General features: G+C 39.4%; 1 protein-coding gene across 1 annotated transcript in view; it reads left to right on the top strand.

Annotated features, from left to right (window-relative positions):
* The window catches only part of GABRA1 (gamma-aminobutyric acid type A receptor subunit alpha1), a 54,440-nt gene that overhangs the window by 22,377 nt on the left and 10,456 nt on the right, over nt 1-21,607 (top strand). The window contains exons 5-8 of the mRNA XM_072946961.1: nt 2,105-2,325; nt 4,616-4,698; nt 11,023-11,166; nt 20,810-20,962. Coding sequence (XP_072803062.1) covers nt 2,105-2,325; nt 4,616-4,698; nt 11,023-11,166; nt 20,810-20,962 — 601 coding nt within the window. The remainder of the gene's footprint in view (nt 1-2,104; nt 2,326-4,615; nt 4,699-11,022; nt 11,167-20,809; nt 20,963-21,607) is intronic.

The raw sequence follows: 21,607 nt of genomic DNA, 5'->3' as shown, positions 1-21,607 counted from the left end.
TTGTGTGACCAGGATAATATTCAGAGAGAGAGTATCTTAAATGAATTTGGGGTTTTCATCATCTGTTATTAGCATAGGTGAAAAAAAAAAAGCTAGCTATAAATATGACAAACTTGTAAACCTTAGGACCTGGGCAAGTCTTTGTCATAATTTTTTCTGGGAATCTTTGTCTTTGGGATATATCTTGTCAAAGACGTGATGATACATATATTTTAAGTTTATTTTACACTGAACATTTATTTTATATTCAGAAATCTTGGAGCAGGCAAACAAGTGAACAAATGTTTTAGGTTCATGGGAACATGGTCAGCATAGACTTCTTTGGAACCTTGATTGACAAGTGACCGTTGCCTCTCCTGTTGACCAGGCTAACGTTGTTCACTTGGGTGAAGTACAGAGTTTATGTAGCTGATCCCTGAGTAATAGAAATATCATCATCATCATATCTCGTAAGCTTTTCTGTTGACCAGAGAAGAGACATGCACCATCCAGAGTAAATCTGTGCACTCTGCTTCCCGGGCAATCATGGCTCCTCTGGACCACTGCCTGATGTAATCCACAGGCATCCTCCTCAGTCCTCTCCTCGTGGAAAATACCCTTCTATGCCCATCTTACTCCTCCACAAGTTTTTCCAATAGCCTGCAAGTCTAAACAGTTTCTCCCTCAGTCGAATTTAACAGATACCTAACAAACGTTTCTTGCTGAGTACATTCCTATGTCATGTATCCCAGTGCCTCTCATCGGACACTTCCAGACAGAGAGAAAACAAACAAGGTCACTTTTCTTGCCTGCAAAGATAGACTGGCATCATGTTACACATTTCTGTTTCTGTTCCATCAGCATTTACCACTCTGCCTGGTGCATTATAGACGAGCCAATAATAATTGTTAGTTACTTGATCGGTAAGAGCTCAGCAGTGCCAAGCTTGGGCTATGACAACCTTCATTCAATCTTGACCCAATCTCGCTCAAACCCTGGGAAAGACATACGGAGTAAAGTACATGCACAAAAAAAGCCTAAACACAGACATTATTTATTTTGCACGTCTTAAAGACAATATGTACAAAATTTTAAAAAAAGCAGCAGCTTTCTGATGCATCCGGGTTTAGGGGATTGAGAAAATGTAGCATGATGTTTTCGAGTTAGTCTTCCTTCCAGTCTGGAGCATTCTAAGATTAATGGAGAATGCGGTAATCTTTATTTCAAACCACTGAGTTCCAAATTTGGTGTCAGTGTAGCAAATACTGCAAGGAAGACGGCTATGATTACCCCTTTCAATCTGAGGAGCTGGTAAGTCACACTGCTTGTTTTCACATTTGCAGATGTTTGTCTCTGGGTATTGCCATAAGGGATGCTGTGTTTATTCAGATAAATTGATGCCCTGGCTGTGAATGATGATGAGATTCACACATTTCTCATGTGTCTCTAACACACATGTACTTACAAACACACACTCAGACACACCCACATACAATGCATTCTTCCCTTTGGAAAAGACCCAAATGACCAGTGAATGATTTTCTTATTTTCATAATCTTCTTCATTGTGTAGAATTGAAAGTCTATATACATAACAATGCTTCCTTAGCCAAAAAGAAAAGTGGGTTATCACATCCACTTTAGAACCATGGATGTGGTAGGACTGAGTGTATGGTTTTTGGAGACCATGGGAGGGACCCCCAAAACGTTATGCTTTATTTTTATAACTAGAATTGTCTAATTAAAACATTTTCCTGGATGTAATAACCTGTAACATGAGTTTTGTTTTTATTTGCAATGCCGTCTATCTCTTCGAGTGCTAATGTGGTGGAGGAGAGGTGGGAATAGGGTACTTTGTCCTTTCAAGCATCTGAGAGGGCAATCAGCAGAATTCTTCTGACCAAAAAATATTCCAGGCACTTTAGCTATTTTTTAAAAAGTAATTATGCTATCCAATGATTCACCTGACACCAGGAGGTGCAGGCCATCACAAATGTCCTTTTAGAAACATCATCTAGCTCATATTTTGCTTCCAAAGTTGCAAAAATCATGCACTGTCTTTGCAAGCCATTTGCATTGCAAAATACAGCACAGTGAACTCTTTGCCATTTTCCAAAATTGCCTAGGAATATACAATAGATGTATTTTTCCGTCAAAGCTGGAAGGATGAAAGGTTAAAATTTAAAGGACCCATGACAGTACTCCGGCTAAATAACCTCATGGCGAGCAAAATCTGGACGCCGGATACCTTTTTTCACAACGGAAAGAAGTCAGTGGCCCACAACATGACCATGCCCAACAAGCTCCTGCGGATCACGGAGGACGGGACCTTGCTGTACACCATGAGGTGAGGACGGCTTTGCTGCCATTTGCGAATTTTTCTCAACTTTCGCTCCCATGTGCCGTCAAGGCGCGTCAAGCTGATGGGCTGTTGTATACCATCTGCTTTCCTTATTGCCCTTGTTTTTCAATGTTAATAATTACTCTAGTATGAAAAGTAAGCTGGCTGAAATATTATGCAAGGATTAAATGTGAAGCAAATTAATTAGACAAAAATGAAAAAAAAAGTATACTAAGTAATGCAATATAGATCTCCAACATGCTCTAATTTAATAGAGGAACTTTCTCTCCCTACTATTATTAACCTCATGTATTCCTGCTTTCCAGTAAGGTCTAGATTAAATTTCTAGAAGCTATCCCAAGGGATATGTCTGAAAATATTTCTATTTAAAAAGAAGGGGAAAAACAAAAAAAAATAGAAAAAGTTCAAAATTTTAAACATAAATTCATGTGGAAACATACATTTTGAAGTATAGGACTTCACAATGATGTTGATTAGATTGAGGATATAAATATTCCTCATTTTGCTTAAATTGAAGGCTACGCAGATGTTTTTGCCTTACAAACATTTCACCTGTTTTGAGATTACTGGAAAGCCTGGGATCTAGATACCAATCATTCATTTATGGTTGAATGAAAGACACATGAGTCAAATAAAGCTTCCAACATTTTGAGAGGAAAAAAAACAATGATGCTTAAAAATATTCCAAGTTTTTGAGAAATTAAGAATTATCCAGGACTCATTCTTAAGGGAAGAGATTATTTCATATCGAAATGACTTGTTAGGATGTTGTTTTTGTAGATCTGGTCCCACTTGGTAACTCAGACCATCCAATCATTTCTTTGCTATGAAAAGGCAATGAAGGCAACTCCTGGAACATGGCAGAGTCTGTTTAGAGAGGGAATAGAGCGATATTTTGCTTTTGGAGAAAGCTGCCAGAATTTCTAGTGTTTCAACCCAAGTATCCATATGATAAAGAAAGAAAAAAAATGCTTCAAGAGAGACTTTAGGTAGGTGTTGGACTTAGCTAGTAAAAGTATAAAAGGACTGAAAGCATGAAAAATCCAGAAAAAGAGAGAAAGAAAATAGAGGATCAGTGGGCAGATGTGTTGAGAACTTCCCAGATCATCCAAGCAAGATCTATTTATACTGGAAGTTTGAAATATTCTCCCCTTGTAAAATATCCTACACTTTTCAGCCTAAATCTAGTATTCTTTCCTGCCAGCTGGCAGTTATCTGGGGGAGAGAACTGCATATACTGAAAAGCTTCTCAATTAACAGTTCCTGATGTATGTGGTATTCCTCACCAGTAACTAACCTATACCTCCCTTCGCCCCAGTTTTTCACCATCTTTGCTGATGTGTTATCACTTTCCTTAATAATCTGACTTAAAGGATGCAAGTTTAATCATTAATGTACACATTTCTTATTTGCTTTAATAAATAGAAGCACTTCATGATTTTAATGGCCATAAAGCCACTTTACCACATTTCTTGAGTTATGTAATAATATAGGTAAATGCATTTTCTGAAAATTATATGAGGAATTTGGGTATAAATTTCATCACAGTTCCACCAAACGAGATCAAATGTATTTCAGTGACTCCCTTTCTTAAAACATCAACAGTATTCACATTCCCAGAACATAGGGACTAAAAAGAAGCTTCGCAGCATCTTGGCTTCAGTTAGGCAGTGGATTTGTAAGTAAAACTAAATGATTGGAATAGAGGGAACTCACATACAAACTCTCCAGGAGACCTCACATTAATTTCAGTTTCACAAAGCTTAAGGACAGTTCCTTGTTCCCTTCTTCCTTTGCTGTTGTATGCACTTGGTGCTACTTTAGGGAAGGAAGGAGGGAGAGCTTCACTGGGGAATGCAGACATTCTCCTCCCCTCCTTGTGACCCATGTCTTCTTCTCGACCAAGGATCAGTTAGTATTTTTCCATGTATTTATTTGTTTACATCCTGTTTTATTCTCAGAGGATTTGCTGTGGTAGGTGGATGCGTTGATGATGCTTGTTTTGGGAAACACGAGCAATGCCTGCTCATCATATGAAATCAGGTGCCACCTTTTTTCTCAAAACAAACAAAAACTGTGGCTAGAATCCAGCCATTGTTGTAAATAGCTCTTTGGGGACCATTGACAGCTCAGTATAGCACTGCTGTCTGTGCTTGCCTCTCCGGCTGTGCTGATATGGTTGCTGCAGTTAATAATATACCCCAATCATATTCATCAGAAAGTATCTAATCCATGGGGCTTTTGTTTGTATCCCCCATTTCCCTTAACTGAGAAGGCTGACGGTGAGAGCTGAATGTCCAATGCATTTGGAAGACTTCCCTATGGATGCCCATGCCTGCCCACTGAAATTTGGAAGCTGTGAGTAAATTCATTTTAATTTGTTAAATTCTTTTCTTGTGTTCTTATGAGAGGCCTCTTGAAGCAAGAGACCTCCAATCAGTTATAAATGTTAGAAGGACAGATAAAGAACATCAAGAAAGTTAAAAAAATGATTTGCTGCAAGTGATTTCCAGAAGTCATCATCTTTGACTTCACTTTTTAAAATTATTTCAGTAAGGGGTGATTCTCTACCTCCTGGACTAGCAAGAATGGATTTAACTATTTAGTGGAAAAATTCTATTTTTGTTGAAACTGTGGTCAGAGAAAATCAAATGGAGTATGGATGCAGATATCTCATAGACAATATCTTTTCTCCAATAAGTGGAAATCATCGTGTTTCTTTTGTATCACTACGGACATCTGGTTGATCTTAAGAATAATTCAACGTGCGTACCTGATGGAAATATTGGTAGGTGGCAAAGGACAAGAATTAGGGTCCCTTAATAATGAAGCCTACACATAAAGACGAAGCCAGAAAAGAATTTGCTCTTAGGAGTCAAAGTCTTAAAATAGTCCTAAATCTGTTTGGTCATCCCATGAAATTCATGTCTGTATGAACGCTTTTGACGGTGAAACCCCTAAACTCCCTTTCTGATAACTTCTAGGGTTTCTACTAGACTATTTGCAGGCCCACGCGAGGGGAGAGCAGAGGACAGTGACCAGCAGAGTTAGGTTCTCTGGGCTTGCTCTACTTTTCCTCTTTTGATTAGTATGCGTGCATCAGGCGAGGAGGAGTGATGTATTCCTGGCTTCCTGCAGGGGAGTTACATGTAGGGACTGAGTCACCTTCTGGACTAACCTAACCTGCTCTCAGTTCTCACTAGACAGGCAATCTGAGCAACTATTTTGGTGGAGATATGATTCACAGAAGGAAAATAGTGGTAGTGTAGGAAGACAGCTAGCAAAGAAAATAGCAAAGGGCCCTTGGGCTCCCAGCAGCACTGGCCATGGAGAGACAACTTTCTCTATTTATAAATCTATTCTATCCTGAGACCCAAGGATAAACGCCTTCAAAAACTGTCAGCTAAACAGGCCTTTGCTGGTGACTCCCTCCTGCCTAGTCTTTTCCCAATTTAATATACGTTCTATGTCATGGACTGTTATACTTTCTCCTGATTACCAGTTCTATTTTTAACAATAACATTATGTATTATGTGATACCTGTACACCAGGTAGTGCATTAAACACCTGTATATGCATCAGCTCATCTAATCCACAAAATAACTTTATAGTTAGGAATATCACACATCATGGTCTGTCTGAAACAGTATGGATTCATGCCTAATATTATGGTATAACTACTAACAGTGCCCCCTTTTGCCTTCAAAGATATCTTGCTTTGGACAGTTAATTATATGTTTAGTGTATTAGTCAGGAATGCTTTAAGCAGTGAGCTTTGCTTAAGAAAAGAGGGGTTTATATTTTCATACCAGATATTGAAGGTGAGTGATTGTTGGCTGACTGCTGGTTACTTCAGCATCTTAACAAGGATGATGTCTTAAGATATCTTTAGAAGGTCTTCCTGATGACAAAATGGCTGCTGCAACTCCAGCCATTGCCTCTGCTTTCAAGATGAAGAGGATTAGTGAGCCAAGAAGGTGCAGTGCTTGTATCAAAAAAGTAAAATCTTTCCCTAAAATCCTAACAGATATCTTCCCACATCTCATTAGTCAAAGCTGTGTCACATGGCCAAGGCTAACAAAGGAGCCTGGGAAAAGTGTATTTAACCAGGCACATTATCATCCAGAAGAAAACTGAAGTTACTGTAAGAAGGAGGTGATGGATAGTGAGCATAAAACAAATAGCATCTCATATAAGAAAACTGAAATTAAAAAAAAATTATAAGTAAGCTCTTTTCTGTCTCAGAGCCTTTGCATATGCTCTTTCCTCTGCCTGAGTTTCTCACCTCCTTGGTCCTTAGCAGGGCTGGTTTTATTTACCTCCTACATCTCAGCGTAACTATCATCTCCTGGGACCTTCCCTGAAGACCTTATCAAAATTTGCATATAGTCCCATTGGTCCTCTTGATCACAGTACATATTTATTTTATACCATTCATCACAGAAGTAATTATTAGTTTTGTTTATTGGTTCACATTGTTCTCACCTGGAGACTGAAAACTCCGTGAGAGCACAGTCTGTTTTGTTCTGCGTTTCCTAGCGCAGAGCCTAATACAATGCAGGCACTCAATCAGTACTTATAAAAGGGATAAAGACAACAATGATCAGGTTTTAAACGCCCTTCAGTGTTTAAGTCTCAGAAAAAATGGCCTCAGAAACAAGGGTTTAAGAACTGTGAGGAGTTAAACTTCAACAGAGAGCACTTGACATGGCAGAACAGGCGCAGACGGCACGTGCCCGGGGCGGAGGGCGCCAGGGCTCGCTCCTGTGGCCTGCCAGGGCCATGAGAAGCAACAGCCGGGGTTCCTTCATTGGCTAGTCATTTCTCTGACCTGGCCTAACAAGCGCATTTCAGAGATGAGGAAACTGAGGCCAAAGTGGGCTACGAATGCTTCAACCCTTTTTTAAAGCTGCCGTCTTGCCCAAATATCAGAGACGAGAGTAAGGAAGAGATAAGCACAATGATTTTGCAATCATTCAGTAAAACCTTATGCAACAAATGTTTAGCAAGTGTCTGAAGCAGCTTCATCCAGATGTCGATAAGCACCAAACTTGGAAAAGCAGGTGTTTTCCTGACCACTCGCCACTAGGTTCTGACTGTCAGTGCTCTATCATACTTCCTGCTTGTCGGGGATAAAGCCCTCTGGAGAAGGCCAGATTACTCGAAGACAATGTGTGTAATGCAGCTGCCAGCTCCTAATGCTTTCTGAGACATATACAAAATAAAGCTTTGATTCTAGGAGAAGAGATTCAGATTATATGCCAGTGGCATGGGATGAGATTCACATATATGAGTTTAATTCAGATTACATTCCGACAGTAAGATCTAGGTAAGTACTAGATCTGGTGAGGACTTAATAAATGATCGTTCCCTGACTGATTATCAAGCAATGTCGGAAGCAAGAAGAGAGGGATAGGTAGAAATTTAAATGAATTCTGAACAATGAATAATTAAAAAAAACTAGTGTATCTGCCTCACGCAAATGGAAAAGCGAAGTCCCATAAGAGTGGAGTGACAGCCTTAATTCGCAGATGCTTTTCTGATAGTTTATGTTGTCTCATTTTAAAAATTTTTCTTAGGTAATTTACTGATTTATTTGAAATCTGAGCTTAACATTTTTGATGAAGTAGTTGAAAACACTTTTTGACCTTCTTTTCTTTATGCTGAGTAGGGTCAAATCAATCAAGTTTTCATAGGACCTACTTTCCAGATACTGAAACCAAGAAATAATAAGATATATCACCTATGGCAGAGCTCTGCTTTGAGACTTTAGGTGTATCTGTCTTCTATGTTTAAAACACCAACTTTCATCACGTGAATTTACTCCACATTTTGAGAGATTTCTACTGGGAGCCGTAAACAATGAGTGATCTCCACTTTCACAACAATGACCTTTTTCTAGTAGATTTCATACACAGTGGAGTTTCTAAGAAGTTACAAGAAATGAGACACTGAATTATATGAAATGAGAAGTCGATGATAACACATTTTTCTTTTCCCTCTACGGCTATATTAGCAGCCCACTGGCAACACATGCCAAGGTATAAAAAAGATAGGGTCCTGGCACTGCTGCTAACGACAGTGCGATGAAGTAGCAAGAGCTTTAATTTGTTATGAAATGACACAAGGAAGGTCTAGAACTGGCTTCATCATTGGTTACGTGACCACCAATTATCCTTGCTTGGCTTTTGAGCATATGACATTCAGTTTTTGCCTAGGAAATCCTTGCTAACAGCAGTGGGGTAGAATGAATGGCATTCTATGCCCTTATCTCGGTTTTCCCCCTAAGTTACTATGCACCCTGAGACAAGTCATTTAATGTTCCTGTGCCTTAGGGTGCCATTTGTAAGACGAGATAGACTATGTGACTCCAAAGTCCTTCCACGTTGACATTCACTGCTTCTAGGTCACCTCCAACTCAGTATGTCCTCTTCGGTAAGTTCCTTCCATTCGACAAACAAGAGTTTTTCATGACCAGAAAAGCATTTTACTGAATACAGGTACCTACAAATTTTAAGCAGTATGGTACTTTTCAAACATGTGCTCTGTCCTCTTCAGAGGGATATTTTTAAAAAATAAACTTTTAGATCTTCCTAACAAATGCAATCATGCCACCATATACAATGCTAAAATGCTTCACTTTTTTTTTTTAAAGTCAGTGAGATGTGTTAACTCAACAGGAGAAACCCCTTCACAACGTATACGTATAATAAACCCTCACATTGTATTCTTTAAGTATCTTACACTTGTATTTGCCAATTATACTTCAGTAAAGCTGAAAATAAACTAATAAACAATAAATCAATCAATAAAAGACAAGTAAAAAAAAAAGTCAATAAGGACCACCACAATCTAAAAAAAAAAGGCAATGAAGATAAACTCCAAAATTATCCACTGTCACTCTTACACGTTTCTGAAAGAAGCAATAGCCACTAAATTAATTCCCAGTATATTCTCTCAAACTTCTGAAAAAATTATTTAAAAAGATATCTGATTGTAAGTTGGTTCAGAAATGATGCTGCAGCAGACTCGACACCCACATAAAAATCTAGGGAATTCTGACCACATTTTTCCACATCACTAACCCAGACACAAGTGGTCACGCTGAAAAGAACTTAGTTTGGAGAATGAGGGGCCAAAGCTCACATCTCATTTTAGGCAGCTTCATGTTTGTGTAAAAAGTCCACCATTATTGGACATCACAAAAATATTTTAGCAAGGACAAATACAGATTTGGACAAAATACCCAAGCCAGGTTACTATGAGGTGGGGGGGGGGGTTGTGTCAAGCAGGGACACATTATGACTTTTATGAACCCTAGGGACTTTTGCCTTTGTGGGCCATTCCTCCAAAAATATATATTAAAAACATATTTCAATTTTTATTTTCTATTTTTATACTTTATGACTATGTTAATGTAAAGGTGAATAGAATCTAAGTTGGAGCATATTCATTTTTTCTTCTTCTGGCTGTACACGTTTGTGTCTCCTAAAAGCAGTGTAGGCCCTCGGCACTGTGCCCACAGTCCCTAATGGGGAAGTTGGTCGGGGTGGGGGTAAGGCTTTCACAGTAAAACCCACTTTCGCTGTCGTATCTTCTACTCGAGAGCCCTGGAAACAGTTTGGTTTTTTTTCCTAATGTGATATTCCTTGAATGTTTAATGTCTCTCTACAGCTAAAAGGAGGAGAATATGGGACCATGATTATAAGCTAAGTGGAGTGGGTGTTCCATGACTGGAAATCAGACAAGCTATCAAATTCCTTCTCTTTCACCTTCTCCTCCTCTCTTACTTTGTATATCTCCTCCTCCAACCTTCCTGAGTTAAAGATCAGCATTATGACCAAACCTTCCCATCAGGAGGATGACGAGGTTAAAATGTGACGTGACAAGTGAGAATGACTGAGAAGTGTAAAGGGAGCTGTGTGGCTCACCTCCTCCTATGAGAAGGATAATTAGTTGAAAAAGGAAGTAAAATCAGACTTTCGTTAAAAATGGATGATCAGAAAAATGTCAGGTGTTATCACATTTATCAATGACCTTCCCCTGGCCTAACAGATGCTGGTCCCAAGCTACCACCTCTAACCTCATTTCAAGTCTTCATTCTGGCCCCATGGGTCTTCCTGTTCTTCCTGAAACACGTCAAGCTTTTATCTGCTCCAGAGGAAGGAACTTGTTAGCTCACCCGCCGGCGTACTCTGCCCCAAGACTTAGCTGGCTCGCTCATAGGTTTCAGTCATGCATCTGTATAAACGGCATTTCCTCGGTAACCCTCTCTGAGTTCCTAACTAGACTAGGTCCCATCCCCTTCATTCTCCGTCCCCATACCTGCTGCGTATGGCTTTACTGCATTTAACACTCCCTGAGATTTACGGATGAGTTAGCGCCTCTGTTTCTGTCCCCACTGCTGAAATGCATGTTCCACAAGATCAGGTGCTCGTTATCTTCACGCCTGTGTCTTCAGCAAGGCACGCTGTCCTTTGCAGTTGCTTCATAACCATTTGTTATGCGTGAACAGATAACTGAATGAGTGAGGAAAATGTGTTGTAGCTTTCCTACATGAAGCGATGTGGGCTGCCCTTTCCTAGGCTGACCCAGAAAGGATGAAGCTGATAGAACACATCAACTAACGGGGGAGAGCAAAGTGGCAAAAGACATGGACCTCTTTCCATTCTTTCCCTTTAGATGCTTACACGAGGGCAGAAGTCGTTTACGAGTGGACCCGAGAACCAGCGCGCTCCGTGGTCGTAGCAGAGGACGGGTCGCGCCTAAACCAGTATGACCTTCTTGGGCAAACGGTCGACTCTGGAATTGTCCAGTCTAGCACAGGCAAGTGCTGTTTGGTTACTTTACACATGGAAGAAGGAGTTGGAAAAGTTTTTGTAAGAATGTGCAAATTCCGTTAAGTCCTTCCATAACGCAAGTGGAGAGAGTCACAACTGCACTGAACTGGGGCACAGCTGGGCTGGGAACTAGTGGAAACTCCGTAGACCTGTGACCTTGAATTTGCCATTTAATGCTTTCTGGTCTCTGAGTTTTTGTCTGTCTGCTTGTTTACAAAATAAAGAAGTGGTTCTACTGTGATCAGGGTAGCGCTGTATTTAGCTACATGACCCCTTGGAGAGAAAGAGGTAGGTTATTAACGCACTTCCTGGCACATAAAGAGCTTTTAATAAATGTTAGCTATTAACATCATCTAGGCCCCACTTATTGTCATGATTCAATGAAACTTGATAAATTTTTAGCAGTAATCGTTACCTGTAAGATGCCCAAAAGCCTTTTTTCCCCCTACAAATTCACTTGTAACTCTAGCCAGGGATCTTCCACCACTAAAACCTACACCGATCACTCTATTTTGGAATTAAAAGTAGATGGAATGACAACCTTGTCATTCTAAGTGAAGTAAGCCAGAAAGAGAAAGAAAAATACCATATGAGATCAGTCACATGTGGAATAAAAAAAAATAAGGACACTAGGAACTCATCTACAAAACAGAAACAGACTGGCAGACACAGTAAACAGTCTTATGGTTACTGGGGGAAGGGGATGGGAAGGGATAAATTAGGAGTTCGAGATTTGCAGATACTAACTATTATACATAAAATAGATAAACAACAAGTTCATACTGTATAGCACAGGGAACAATGTTCAATATCTTGTAGTAATCTATGGTGAAAAAGAATATGAAAACAAATATATGTATGTTCATGTATGACTGAAGCATTATGCTGTACACCAGAAATTGACACAACATTGCAAACTGACTATATACATCAATTAAAAAAAATGTATATATGTATATATATACACATACTAGAAGAAAAGTAGATGGACCACCATCCTTCTTGGTGTTGTAACTGTTTTACCAATGAAACACTCAGAACTGGATCAGATACTATCAAGCAGCTGGACCCCAAATTTTAAACTTTTGAAGTTTTTTCAAGAAATAAGATACATTTAGTTGTGAGAGTATCCCGTTGTGACTAACTGAAATGTGATCACAGGGCCAGATAATTATAAGTAAAATTTGGATTCTAAAAATTAGGAAACCTTAGCCCCTCGATCCCAGTAGTTTTAATTATGTTCAGTTACTGAAAGCTTAGCAAGGGTCAATAATTTAATGGCTGTCTTTAAATTTTTTAATTAGTTGGTTCACTGTGATTTGTAACTTCTAAAAAGAAAAAAGACAATTTAGTGATCAATAAGGACAGAATTCCTCTTCTTCTCAGAAAAATTTCTTCCTTAGATTTCAAACTTTATAATTAGGACCATGATCATTCTAATCTGATTATTCTAAATTCAAGTAATAGGTCAATATATCTTACTCTGATTATTGGATAATTGCTGCTTAACAGGATCTGCCTTTTCCTTACTTTATAGCATCCATGGCTACCCTAGAAGTTGAAATATTTTATTTCTTATTGTGAAAAATGGAAAAGATTGTTTCTCAGCTTTGCCTACTTTAGAAATGCACCCTGGTATAGTAGAAAGAGCTTAGGCTTTGCAGTGAGAAAAAACTGTGGACTCAAATCCTAGTCCTGCGTCTTAGAAGCCTTATGACTTTGGGAAAGTCACTTATCCAGTTAGAAACTCTGTTCTGTTCTAAGAATGGGGAGTGTATAATTTTGCATTAAAGATGGGAGCATATAGAACACTGAACAAAGTGTTATGCAGTAGATCCTTAAAATGGTATGAAGTAGTTTTTGTTATTGTCCTGAAAAATATCCTAGAACATGGAAAATCCTGAAAATTTTTCTTCCTCACAATTTGTCTTGGAAAAGATACGAAGATGAGCAGTGTTTACTTTTTAAAAACTGAATGCTACTATTAATTGGCTATTGTCCCAAGCCACTAGCGTCAATGATAGACACGGGAGATACCTTGCATTTATAAAATCTAAAGTCTAAGTGAAGACAAACACATAAACTGTAATTATCAAACTGGGTTGTAAGTGCTGTGATTAACATTTTTGTGAGGGCAAGTCCGTGCCTGTCTTCTGCATGCCTATGATTTACTATAGTCGCTGAAACAGAGGAGGCACTAAATAAACACTTGGAATTAATGAATAAAAAAAAATGAATCCAGCCTATGATAATCAAGAAAAGGATTGCTGCAAGGGTTGACTTTCATTCTGTTAATCTGTATTTGTTGGGAGCCAAATACTCACTATTCTAAGCCCAGAGTATTCAGAATAATAGACACAGAAATTTTCCTCAAGAAATTCTCCCTCCACTGTCATTAGAAAGGACATTAGAGGGTGTCAGGGAAGCGGTAATTCAAGCGCGGTAGCATCACGCAGTAACAGAAGGAGATGCAAGCTACAAAGGCTGCTGGGTGGAAAGGGTACTTCCTTTCTCATCCAGCGCTAGTGACCTTGACATATCCCCGCATCTCTCTTTACGTTCCAGTTCCCATGTCTACAAAAAGCAGTGACTTGGTCTGATGAAGTTGGAGACCTTTCTCACCTCTGGTTTCCTAAGGATTCAGCCTACCTACACTCTTGTTACTCAGAAAACGTACATAGCTACAAAAGGGCAATGGGTGAAAGAGAGTGGTCCAACCCACCACCTCCAAGCTGGCTGGTCCATTAAAAGTCGTCATTCCAGCCCAGAGCGGTGAATTTGTACAAAACAAGAGCTTTTCCTTGTCATTCCCATAAAAGATACGGGGAGAGGTGAGGGAAATAATGAGCAAATTCTCAAATGTGGGAGCTCAATTTAACGTATGTTTTCAACTCCACAATAAAACACTTGAACTACACTTCCTCCGGGCCCACCTTAGCGCATCAAAAATCCATCTTGGTTTCTAAGGGAAGAAACAAAGATCTTTTGCAAAGTCTTCAATCCCGTATTTCACATCTCCTTCTGGAGCCCTGAAAACATTAAGATAAATGACACTGAATACTATCACCTCCCTGTTTTCTACCAGACGAGGAATGGCGGCAGGGATGAGCACACACATTGAGAATAATCAGACACGAAGCATCTTAAAATTCTCTGTGGGGAGAGAAGCAATTCAGACTAGAAGGCTAGAAAGTGTTTCCCCACTTGCCTACAACCAGCACACATGTGAACACAATGCTCACACACACTGCCAATCACCTCTCTCAGGTCAAATGCCTCTAGATCACGTCAGTGCCAGGGGAGGGAAAACAGGGGGCCCCGTCCAACACTTTGATTTTTTAATTAAGTGCAAACACATCAGAGGGACAGTCCCATCACTGGATTCTGCCATCAGTTTTGGGGGTAAGATCATGAACTGGAGACTTAGCTTGAAGGACACTTAGTTACCCAGCAGAGCAAACCTGTTATAGGGACACAGAAGAATGAATCTACTCAGTTTTCAAATCGGATGCAATTCTCTGTTATTTATTCATTTATTCACTTATTCCTTCAACCATGTGCTCATTTACGGTGTTTGACACTGTGATTGGGCCTGAAGAGGACAGATGAAGGATGCATGATTCCTGCCCTCAGGAAGCTCATGGTTGAGTGATGTAAGTAGCTAACGTGCACTGTATTGTTTTAATCCTCACGACAGTCCTAGGATGTGTGTATTATCATTATCTCCATTTTGCAGATGGGACATAATTAAGGCCCAGAGAAGTTTAATAATTTTCCCAAGGTCACACAGCCAGGCAGTGGCAGAGCTGGGATTCGAACCTGGGTAGTCTAGCTAGAGACAGTGTACTCTCAACCATATGACACACTAGTACCAGGCAAGCTAGACGTGTGTGAAAATGCAACAGTGTGGTAAAGCACAGAGCTTAAGGGGTGGGTTCTGGAGCTACACTGTGAGGTTCTGAATGCTGGTTTTACCCCTTATTAACAGGGTGACCTTTCTCTGTCTTTTCTCTTGTACTATTTGGAGATAATCAGAGGATCTACTTCATGAGCTACAGTGAAATTGAGAAAAATGCATGTAAACTGCTTAGCAGAGTATCTGGCATGTAAAAGTTATGTTACAAATATGAGAGATTACTATTCATAATAATGATGCGGTTAGTGGAAGAGAGCTACATGATGACATGTAGGAAGAAGTCATTTCTGCTTGAAGTATCAGGGTCAGTTTTAAACTAGCCCCCAGGCATGGCCCCCGTCTCATTCTGCTATACCACATTATGCTTCCTAAGTGGTTCTTAAAGGAAAGCCCACACGAAAACTGTAACAGTGATTAAAGGGCGAGAACATACGACTTAGAAGCAAATTTATTAAATTAGTCAGTAGGTGTAAGAATAATACCATAGCTAGAAAATGATAAGAATGTAACAATACAAAATACTTTTTAAAGCTTGCAACAATGACTGCAAAGTCGTCATATTAACCTAAGTCATTAGACAGATTTGATCAAAGGAAATACAGGTGAGTTTTGCTGAATAAGAAGGTCTCTTCTTTGCAAATGACTGCTGTTTCTCCTTAGAACGAATGACCAAGAGAAACTGTGGGATTCTGTTCCTCAAGACAGTCTTCTCTGATTGAGTTGATTTAAGGATGAACCGGCAGGGTCAAAAGGAATGAGCAAAAAGCAAGTGTTTTCACTGACCGGGGAGCAACAGTGGTGACTGACATTCACCAGAGGAGCCTTGGGGCTCCCATTTCTGCAGCCTAGTACATGATCTCCAGAGAAATAATCAGAACCATAAAATGTGAAAACAGTTTTGTGAAGGGGAAGATGGAGGGGGAGGAGATTTATACAGTCTTCTGGTCAACCTAATCATATTTCAGAGGCGGAGACAAGTCCAAAGAGTTAGTTAAGTGGTCTAGAACTATGACCACTGTCTCCTTATTTCTATTTCAGTATTCTCTGAAGCAGATGTTAAAATATCTGGCCCTGTCTCAATGATATTTTTGATTGCTTCTTCCTTTGGGAAAAAAAAAAAGGTAGCGTCTTAGAAAACACAAAAGTTTAGAATATTCGAAAGGAAAATGTTAGCTTTACATGGAATCGACATCCACTACAATTCTGTTGAAGAAATGAGTGGTTGATTTCTAGAGCTAGAGGGACAATGCATTTCTGTCCTTTTCACCTGTGCACTGTAAATCTGCACGTGACTCGAAATGTTTAAAGTAAATTTCACGTTTCTCATTCCACACTATCCTCACAGCATCCCAGAAAATAGTTAAGCAAAACACTGTCATTTTACTGAACAAAATGGGAAAACTGAAGTCAAATAAAGTGAAGCCAGGTGTTTACTCGAATTTACAAGCATCCCTCAGGGTTACATGATTTGCAAAGATATCTAAATTACAATTCTTCTAGACTGTTGAATCAAAGGAGAAGAATTTGACACGCTTAGTACATAAGCACTTGCTGTCTGGAGATACTCTTTCAATCCAGTTTAGGTGACTTTTTTTGTTGCATTTTTCTTTCATTTTTAAACTATTACAGTGTGATTCTGATTTTGCCACCTTTTCCTTATTTAAATACTGTTGATGGAAATAATCAATAAACAACCTATTAATAGGGAAAGAGGTTTATTTGAGCGTCATTGTGGACTAGAGTCTGATCCTGAGAAGTGCTTGAGTTGTGCTCTGCCAGACTACAAAATACAGGAGGCTTATGTTGGCAAAAACCATAAAATTCCACAACTTGCTTGTCAAAAATCATAACTGGAGCTGGCAAGAAGTTAGGGTGCTTGTTAAGCAAGGGTTGGCTGGGGTCCGAAATGGCTGCATAGTTCCCTGAGGAGACCTTGAGACCATAAGGTTGCAGCTGGAAGGTGCTAGGAGATAACTGTTTTGAGAATGGCTGGTGGTGTCCTGGAGTCTGATAAAGGTCAGCAAAATCAAGGTCTCAATGATGCAGGAACGCGTCTGAAACCACATCCATGATGGCCACCCATATCCATTTTGGATGCCTGAACCAGAGTTACTCCATTTAGGTTTTTAAGTGCCTTACTTTCTTTACAGTTAAAGTCGGTGTACAAGGCACATTGGATAGGCCACGAGACAGGCTGTGCTAGTGAGCATCATGTATGAGCCAGAGGGACTTCCCTATACCTCAATATGTGAACATTTTTTCCATCAACATTTTGTACAAAGCTTAGATTTTATTTAATTTAAAAAGATGACTTCAAAAGATTTGAAGTTTTACCTCCGCTTCCTCTGATTTGTTAGTGAGGAAGTGGTTTATAAAACAAATACAATATCAAATAATAGCTCCTCCAAAATAATATTCTTTGCGGAATCTTCCCCAAATGTCACATTGTGGACAACAAAAGATGATAATGGAATATATATATAGACACTCATCTTTCTGGCATTATATGAGAGATGAGATTTCTCTTTGAGCTGGTGACATTTTGCAGGCCACAGCTGAGTGGATGGTTAGGAATAATAATGCCTGCTCGTGGGAAGTGATATGCACCCTGGCTATGTCTATCTAAGGCAGACTCCTGGGAAATTGTTTTTTTTTTTTTTTTTTGTATTTTTCTCAAATTTGAATCATCTTTCAGATGACCTTGGAGACATTACCCAAGGTATCTACAAAAACAAAAACAAAAAAAAATAGTTGACATTCTATTTACTTATCAAAAAAGAGACGCTAGCAGGTGTTAAATGGAGAGTGTATTCTTAAGCTTCATGCATCCCTTTTCATCAAAGGCAGGAGTTGAAAATTTAGGGTATGTGAAGCCATGCTACACTCAAAGAGGAGTCTCTCTTCGTAATGCTAATTTGGTGGAGGGATATAAGCACAAAAAGAGCTAAAATTAAAAGTATGTGATGTTATTATAAATGTAAACAGGAACTATAAATAAATTGGAAGTTATTTAATATTGATCTGTGAATGGCAGGTGTTATCATCAATAAAAATCATGAAAGCATAAATTAATGTATGGGTGATTGCCTACCATAGAGAGTATATGGGGCATTTCTTCTACCAATACTTCTACCAGCTGACTGGAGAGATGAAAGAAGAAAATGGAGAAAGGAGCTAAGATTTATTTTAAACTCTTATGTAGCATGATCTCAAGCAGAGTCCTTATTCTTTATTCCCCCCATGATACACTTGTCCCTATTTTATAAATGAGGAAACTGAAGATCAGAGAGTTTAAGTGAGTTGCTCAAGGCTACACAGTGGGAAAATAACATACCTGGGTTTTGAACCCAAATGCATTTGCTTCCAAAGCTATAAAACCTCCTCTACAGTCCATTTCTTCCTAGTCTACTATGGACTGAGCCCAATCCATAGATGAACAAAATATTCAGCTAGAGAAGATGTCAAGTAGAGAATTCTGTTGGTCAAGATACTGAGATGTGAAAATGTGTGGTGAGACACGAGTCGTGATACTGTCATACACATTAGAGCGTTGATGTGAAGAGTCTTGAATGTAGGTTAGGGAGTTGACTTGCTAGCATGTAACACTGGAGACATTGCTGACTGTCACACTGAGGGGCAGGGAGAGTGTTTGCTAGTGACATCTAGTGTGTAAGAGGCAAAGTGTGTGGCTAAATATCCTACATTCCACCAGACAGCTCCTGCAACAAACAATGACCTGTTCTGATACGCCCGTCAGCAGTGCTGAGGTTGGGAACCTCTCGTATAGATAATGTGACTCCATTAAGGTATTTTAGCTTATTTATATGTGCATTAAAACGACCCCTCTGAACTCAAAATTTGGGGAAAACTGGAGCTAGGACGTGACTGGAGACAAACAAGACAGTAGATGATTGTAGATTTACTTTGTACGACTACAGAGAAGTTAAGAGCAGTGACCACAAGATAAGATAGACTAAGAGATACCACACAGGTGAAATTACAATTGTGTTGATCCAACCGATTCCTTTCTCTCTCTTTTGGAAGTCCACTAACACTCAAGGATTAATCCTGGATTTTTTAGCCTGGGTGAACAGACAGATGGGAGTGCCATTCATTTAGAGATGGACGCTAAGTAGAAAAGAAGGACTGCTCTATGCTGGTCATTATTTTCTTAGGGAAAAGTTTAAGTGATATCATTTTTGAACATACTGAGTTGATGGCATCAATGAAAAATCAGTATCTATGGAATATTCGGAAATACAGTGATTTTGCGGAGCAGTGTCACTTAAAGATGTAGATTCTGCAGTTATCTGGATAAAAATGACCCTAGGAGCAGGGATGAGACGGAAAAGTCCTTATTAGGGTCAAGAAAAAAAATGGAGAAGAAAGCTGTACCGGGAACCTCTACACGGGCTTTGCAGAAGGATGGAGATGAGTGCCCTAAAGATTGAAAGAACTCAGTACTCTCTGATGGAAACAACTGGTGAGTTAGCAAAAGGAACTGAAAAGGAGAGAGAAAAGGAGAATGTGAGTCAAGAGACTGCTATCAAGATGGCTGGGGCCCTCAGTGTTGCTTAATTTTAATGCTGCAAAGAAGATGAGTAGTCAGCTTGAAGACTGAGATTGTCTTTAAGACTGAGATGTTCAGTTTTTGCACAATAAGAGACCATGGTCAGTTTTAACCACGTTATAGGGGCTGAAGCTGGATGGCCATGGGCTGAGACGTAAACCACAGGATGAGGAGGGCTGAAGTTCGGAGTGGAAGGGAAGGAGGAAGATAGGGAAATGTGGATATCAAAGGAAGCAAGGTTTTTCTTAGTAAGAATACACCTATTTCCTACCCACACACAGATAGCTAAGTAGATACTCAGAGTGAGGAAAGCTAAAAACTTCTAAGAGTTGTAACTGAGAAAATACACATCAATTTAAAAAAAGCCACCTCCTGCAGTCTGGGTGTGTGTTTATTGCTTTGGGCCTCCTAATCAGATCAGACTTTGGCATATGTAAAGACCATGGAGAGTGCCCAGCTAGTCTGCTGGGTCCCAGACTGGCCTAGGAATGGGGACAAGTTCAAAAGCTAGCGACAAAGATGGGTTTCCTTGCCCCTACCTTAAAGAAGACTTCGTGTGTGTCAAAGAATTGCATGTTTTGAAACCTCCCCAGGTGATTCTGATGAAGGTGGTCCCCAAAATAAATTTTGAGACTTCTATCTCACTCTCTTCGTTTGGAAGATCGGGCTAAGCCGAATGACTTACCTACGGTCAGCCAGCTGCCAAGAGGAAGTGCTGGGGCTGGAACTCAGCTCCTGTGACTTGGACAGCCTGAATCTTTCCTGCAGTGGACAAACGGGGGATCCAGTCTCTCCTAATCTGTTGGGGTACGTCACCAGGGTCTAGTGCAATGCCTTATTGCTTATTAAACCCCATCTCTAAATAGATGCTCAGCTTTGTATCTTAAGTGTATCAGGTACCAGGATTCGGATGTACAAATATCAGTGAGATCTCTGGCACCTCAGTCTCATCCTCAGAGCCATTCTGGTGTGTCTTTTAAATCTCTTTTCTTTCCTGGATAAAAGCTTTTCTCTCTGGGAACCAGATGTCACATGGAGAAAGGATATGTCTAAACTCCAGGTTCTTGCTGCTGATGGAAAAACTCAGAGACAATTTCTTTTCAAGGTCAAATTGCTGACCTTCCTGTCTGTTTTCCCCTGTAGGAGAGTATGTTGTTATGACCACTCATTTCCACCTGAAGAGAAAGATTGGCTACTTTGTTATTCAAACATACCTGCCCTGCATAATGACGGTAATTCTCTCCCAAGTCTCCTTCTGGCTCAATAGAGAGTCTGTACCAGCAAGGACCGTCTTTGGTAAGTGCCAGTCAGGACATGCATGCAAGGGTCTGGAGGGCTGTGACATTGCAAGTAGAATGAAAAAAATAATTATACCTTAACATCTGGACTTAGTCCAATGGATAGGTTCAAGGAGTTACTATTCTCATTACGACATAATTATAAAAATAAAAATCTTTCTTCAAATAGCAAGCTGTTTTAGTGCATGTTAATAGATAGGATTAAAGAACATTTGCTTTGATATTTTAGGAGAGAAATGGAATGAAGCAAGCATAAAATGCATCCTGATGGATTAAAATATGCACAGAAATATCAATATTTAAATTATACATTTAGAATACATAATCATGTGTCAGTGTATTTTTTTTTGACAATCTGAGACGATATCAGCAGAATTACTTCCTGACATATATGAAAGCAGGGCTTTTCCTTATGTAGAAAAACTCATCCATGACCATCATACTGGTACCGGGGTATCTCATTTTACCAAATGTGTGCACTTCTGAAAAGTTACAAATTTTTTTTTCTATTAAAATGCTCTAAATGCCTTAGATACTTTAAGCCAATCTAATGGAACTTTGTTTAAAGGGGACTAACCTTTTGCCACTAGGAAACCTCACCCCCTAATTTTTTATTTTACAAGTTTATGTTTCATATAAAGAG

The sequence above is a fragment of the Vicugna pacos genome, chromosome 22 (genome assembly GCF_048564905.1).
Source record: "Vicugna pacos chromosome 22, VicPac4, whole genome shotgun sequence".
Lineage (NCBI taxonomy): Eukaryota > Metazoa > Chordata > Mammalia > Artiodactyla > Camelidae > Vicugna > Vicugna pacos.
Note: the sequence above shows the minus strand (reverse complement) of the source record. Positions and strands in the feature narration are given on the sequence as shown.